The following is a 5,357-nucleotide window of genomic DNA, read 5'->3' as shown; positions in this document are numbered from 1 at the left end:
TGAACCATGGGAACAAAGGGAGGCTGGAAGAGCCTCCAGGTCGGAGCGGGGAGACAGCAGATTTAATTGGATTTTAAGCTGGAGCTGGATCAGTCTTTGTGAAAGATTATGCCCTCTCCATCTGTGGAGGCGCCAAAGGGGCCTTGGCGACCTCCTGCATGGCGTCCTGGCACAGCCATGGGAAATGTGGACGTGGCGTTCCCACACCAGTGCATGGCAGGGCGAAAGCTGTCCCTTTTCGTGTGAGCTGGGCTCAGGTCCTTCAGGAAAGGGGCAGCCACCAGCCCCAGCACCAACAAGGGCTGGTTCCTCTCCAGCACCCTGGGGAGGTCAGCATGGGAGGGCTGGATCTGGTTTGGGTGCCTGCTTTTTTAGAAGGACACTAGAAGCTGGAGTGGGTATGAAAAATAGCCAGAAATATGATTAGAGGATTGGAAAAAATGCCTTGGAGTACAAGCTTTAAGAGCTCAATCTGTTTAGCCTACAAAAATAGAAGATTGAGGGATGACTTAATTACAGAGTATAATTACTTCACAGGCAGAAAATACCAGGTAGTAGAAGTCTCTTTAATCTGGCAGAGAACGGATGAGAGGCGTGAGAGCCAGGGGCAGGAAACTGAAGCTACAGACACATTGTAAGGCACAGCGTCTTAGCAGGGAAGCTCCCCACGGATGGAAACAGACTCCCTGGGGACAGGGGATCCTTCTGGACACCCCTCTGGGAGATGGCAGCTCCTGGCCTGCACCAGGGGAGCAGCACGGCTCCGCAGCCTGCACTGGTGAGGTCAGATGAGGCTATTCCCCTCTTCCTTTTCTTCCCAGTTGAGCACAATGGAGCTGGAGTGGGTTTTCCCAGTGCTGGGTACTGAGTGTCTTGGACTTAGGGGATGTCTGGGCCGGGACTGCTGCAGTTCAGGGCTGCCAGGGACAGCTGTTGGTTTAGCACCTGCCCAGGTGCTTCCGTCCCACTTCTCCTGTCCTTCCCAGCCGGAGCAGGTGCTGGAGTGCAGCTTTGCCCACAAGCAATGGGGCAGGAGTGGAGATTTTGATGCCTTTTCCGGGAGTCCCCAGAGCCATGACTGCAACTGTGCAGACGCTGCGTTTCAAGCTGCTGCCGCACGACACGGGTCAGGAGTGGGCACACAGCTGCCAGCAGGAAATTGAGCGTCACTACCAAGTGGTGCCCTCAGTGGTGTGTGCCATGTGCTGCCTCTTCGGGATCATCTACTGCTTCTTCGGTGAGCCAGGCTGGGCCCCAGCTGCACTAGGAGAGGCTGATGGGGCAAGAGGAGGTGGGAGGAAGGGCATGGGGGAGATGGGGGTGCTCGGCTGGGAGCAGCAGCCCCAAGAGTGGGACACAAACCGGCCAAAGGGAATCATTTCTTGCCAGCTCGGCAGTAAGGAGGAGAGCCAGAAGAGTGCTGCGAGGGGTGGAAAGTGTGGCATTCGCCCTCTCACTCAAGCAGAGATTCTGCGGTGTGGGGCTGGCTGTGCCCCCATCGGGCACAGCTTCCTTCCTGGGCACCAACTGTGGCCATCTCTCTGTAGGCTACCGCTGCTTCAAGGCCGTCATGTTCCTGACAGGGCTGATGTTCGGCTCCATCATCATCTTCATGCTGTGCTACAAGGAGCGGGTGCTGGACACGCAGCTGAGTGTGGAGGCCTCAGTGGGCATTGGGCTGGGCATCGGGGTCCTGTGCGGGCTGGTCACCATGCTGGTGCGCAGCGTCGGCCTCTTCATGGTGGGGCTGCTCCTGGGGCTGTTGCTGGCGGTGGCCACGCTGGTGGTAATGGAGCAGTTTTACCACCCACCGACAGTGTGGATCCCTATCGCGCTCCTCCTGGGCGTGGGGATGCTCTTTGCCGTGCTCACCCTGCAGTGGCAGCGATTTTTCACTACGCTCTCCACTGCTGTCTTCGGCAGCGCCATCATGACCGTCACTGTCGATTACTTCATCGAGCTCTTCCTGCTGGTGCAGTACATCTATGAGCGCATCAAGGTGGCCCCCGCTCGCCCTGTGTGCTGGTACAGCTGGGTCATCCTGGGCATCTGGCCACTGCTCACCACACTGGGTGTCTTGGTGCAGTGGAAGGTCACAGCTGAGGGCTACTCCCACACTGAAGGTGTGCAGGGGGGTGGGGTTGACCATGGGCTGGGGGAGATGGACATGGCATGGGGTGTCTCTGGGTGCAGGAGGTGGGGGATTCAGGGCTAGGTCAGGTGCGCCCAGGGCCTGGGTTTGCATGCGCAGTTAAGGGGTTTGCATGATGGGTGGGCTCTGCAGTGCCCAGCAAACAACCACAGCAAGGGGACACCTGGCCATGCATGGTGCAATGCCAGGGGCTGCCGTGGTCCCGGTCTGCGGGGTGGAGGGGGGCTCAGGCTGGGTGAGCTGAGGACCAGGTGGCTGGCCTGGGTGTGGGGAGGATTGAAGGCTGTGGCAAGTTCCCGTGCTCACAGGCCCCTCTGCCCTGCAGTGATCATCAGCCGGCAGCAACGCCGTGTGCAGCTGATGCGCATCAAGCAGCGGGAGGACCGGAAGGAGAAGAAGAAGAAGCGGAGACCCCACCACCCACCACCCCACCAGCACAAGGCCCACCCGCCCGAGCCTGCCTACCGCCGCAAGCCCAACCCCGTGCGCCGCTTCGATGGGGACGTGCTCTCCCCAGTGAGTCCCGCGCCCAGGGTAGAGATCTCCCTGGGCCTCGGCTGGCCCTTTCTTCTCCACGCACAGGCCATGCGGGTGGGCTGGGGCACAGTGAGAGGGGGCAAGGCCATACCAGCGAGGCGGGGGCAGCTCAGGAAGGGCTGAGCTGCAATGTGCCCAACACGCAGCCTCCCAACTTTGCAAACGAGTGAAAACCAGCAGCCAAAAGCTCCGTGGCCACATTAAAAAAGCAGAGGGCAAGGCACAAAGTATGCATCTAGAGAAGGGATGGGGCTGTGCTCAGGGACAAGGGGGCAATGGGGGATCACCTCCCCATGGCAGCCAGCCCGCAAAGGGCTGAAGTGCAGGGAGAGGAGGCCGACTCACCAGCACCCACCCGGGGAGACTCTGCGGACGGTCGCAGGGCCACGGGCAGGATGGAGAGTGGGTGCTGGCAGGCAGGCTGGCACCACGTGCCAGGGCCTTGCGGCGTGTGGCTCGCTGGGCTTTGTCAGACACAGCTGGTCTCTTCCCAGCACGCTTTCAGGAGCCTGTTGGCAGTGCTGGGCTGGACAGGGCTGCACAGTGTGTCAAGGCAGGTCCCAGGGGAGCTGCAGCAGACCTTAGGGCTGCCTGGGATGGGATGGGATGGGATGGGATGGGATGGGACAGGACGGGATGGCATGGGACAAGATGGGATGGGATGGGATGGAGCGTGCCAGGAGCAGGGCCTCCTCACTTCCCACTCCTCCTTTCTCGAGCAGAGCTACATCCAGAGTTTCCGAGAGCGGCAGACGGGGCCATCCCTGAACAGCCTCATTGCCAGCTCCCACGCCGTGGTGGACCTGGACTATGACTGCAGCTCCACCGTGCCCCTCACCACGGGCTCTGGCCCCGCCGTGCGGGTATAACCCAACCCAGTGACCTCGAGCAACACCAGCACCCCAGCCTGCTCTGACAGACCCCCTAGGACATGTGGGGCTGTTCCTCGGCCCCGGACGGCCACGTCTGGCTCAGGGCTGTGGAGGCTGCGGATGGAGACCCTTCCTGGGGGAGCATGGGACTCAGCTAGGCAAGACCAGGATGCCTGTGGGGCCAGAGATGCTGGGGAAACCCTTCGGCAGGGACTCAGCCCAAGGACTGGGGACACATGGACTCATGGAGCATGGCGTGAGCAGCTCTGCTGGGGTGGGGGGATCCCACAGGTGCCCCAGGGCTCCCTGAGCCCCTGCTGCTGCGTGTTTCCCCCTGGCCTGGGCACGCTTATCTTGCATCCCACCATCTCCATCCCCATGTTCAAGCCCCCTTCTCCAAGAGCAGCTCCCCGCGCCTGCCCCCACCCCATTGCACCCCCACAGCAACTCCCCAAGTGCCTGTGCCCCATATCCCTTCCTCAACAAGCAGGTTCCCAAGCCCTTGGACCTCCAGTGATCCCCCTCCTGCATGTGTGTTCCCATCCCAGCCCTGCCCACAAGCAGCTCCCAGCCCCTCTCCTAGGCAGCTCCCCCCCAATACCTGTCTCCTCTGCCTGAGGCACCCTCCCTGCCCCCCAAGAGCAGCTTGCCTTGTCCCCCCCTTTTCCCGGGCTGAGCCAGGGCTGGTGTTGGGGCAGACGCTGCCTGGACCAGGCTGTTCCCATGGGGAGGACCAGGGATGCTGCCACAGGGAGGAGGCACCCAGGGCTCCCACTTGCCCCAGTGCAGGGGAGCCGCGAGGAACCCCTGCCCTGGGGCCAGCCTGGCCTCTACCAGCGTGTGTCCAGTGTGACATGCCCGGGGGGGGGCCCCACACAGGTCCCCCCTCTTTCAGTGGGATACAGGGCACTGGAGCCAGCCTTTGGGCAGAGGCTGGGCTGCCTCAGGGATGCAGGGACTCCTGTGGCGTCCGAGGCCATCGCTGTTTTGCTGGCGACTGGATTTTATAGTGGACGGGGGGGCCCCGGGGCAGGGCTGAGCCTCCAGCCGGGGCAGCACGTCTGCGGGGCAGGGCAGGAGCCCCTGCCCAGAGCACCGCTGCAGGCAGAGGCTCCTGCCTTGTATATATTTCTCTTGCTGTGATTTGTATTAATTTATTATGGAGTGAGCCAGGACTTCGCGCCAGGAAAGGCCCTTCCCTTCCCCACGGCCGTGCTGGGGAGTGAAGCCTGCCGGGCCGCCCCCAGCAGCACTCAGCGGGGCCGGCTGGGCCCAGACATCGCGGCGGGTCCCCAGCCCCGCATGGTCGGGGGGTCCCGCCGCCCCGGGAACTGCATGTGTCTGCCACGCGCCACCGGCTCCGCGGCGCAGCACCGCCCTCCCCTTTTCAGTCTCTTTTGTAAATGTGCCAAACGCTGCTGAGGCCACGGCCACACAGTAAAGAGCCTTTCGGAGCCCGGGCTGCCTGGGGGCTGCGGGGCGGCTGGGGACCGTGGCCGCGTGGGGGCGGGCGGCTCGTGCAGTGGGGCCCCCAGGGTCATTCCCCCGGGACACCCGTTTCCCCAGGCTGGACGGTGCAGCGGCATGACCCTCCCGGGTGCCAGCCCCGTGCTCCCGACAGGCCCCCCCCGGGGTGGAAGAAGTCACATCAGAAAAAACAGGATGTTTAATGCAGAGCCTCGAGGCCAGAGCAGGAGCGGGATGGTCTGCCTGCGTCTGTGCGTCCCAGGGGAGGGCTACCCCGTTTCCCCGTACCAGCGTCCGTGTCCAGCCTCTGGCCGCTGCTGCCATGGCTC

At 62.7% G+C, this 5,357-nt stretch overlaps 1 protein-coding gene across 1 annotated transcript; it reads left to right on the top strand.

Moving 5' to 3' along the window:
• The first annotated feature begins 992 nt into the window (after window positions 1-992).
• Window positions 993-4,569, top strand: TMEM198 (transmembrane protein 198). Its single transcript, XM_026078058.1, has 4 exons — window positions 993-1,237; window positions 1,548-2,123; window positions 2,478-2,668; window positions 3,412-4,569. The coding sequence occupies exons 1-4, from the start codon at window positions 1,048-1,050 to the stop codon at window positions 3,556-3,558; spliced, it is 1,104 nt and encodes a 367-aa protein (XP_025933843.1). The 5' UTR covers window positions 993-1,047; the 3' UTR covers window positions 3,559-4,569.
• Window positions 4,570-5,357: the final 788 nt, after the last annotated feature.

The sequence above is a fragment of the Apteryx rowi genome, unplaced genomic scaffold (genome assembly GCF_003343035.1).
Source record: "Apteryx rowi isolate R43461 unplaced genomic scaffold, aptRow1 scaffold_47, whole genome shotgun sequence".
Taxonomy (NCBI): domain Eukaryota; kingdom Metazoa; phylum Chordata; class Aves; order Apterygiformes; family Apterygidae; genus Apteryx; species Apteryx rowi.
The sequence above is the reverse complement of the archived record's forward strand: the minus strand, read 5'-3'. Positions and strand labels throughout refer to the sequence as shown.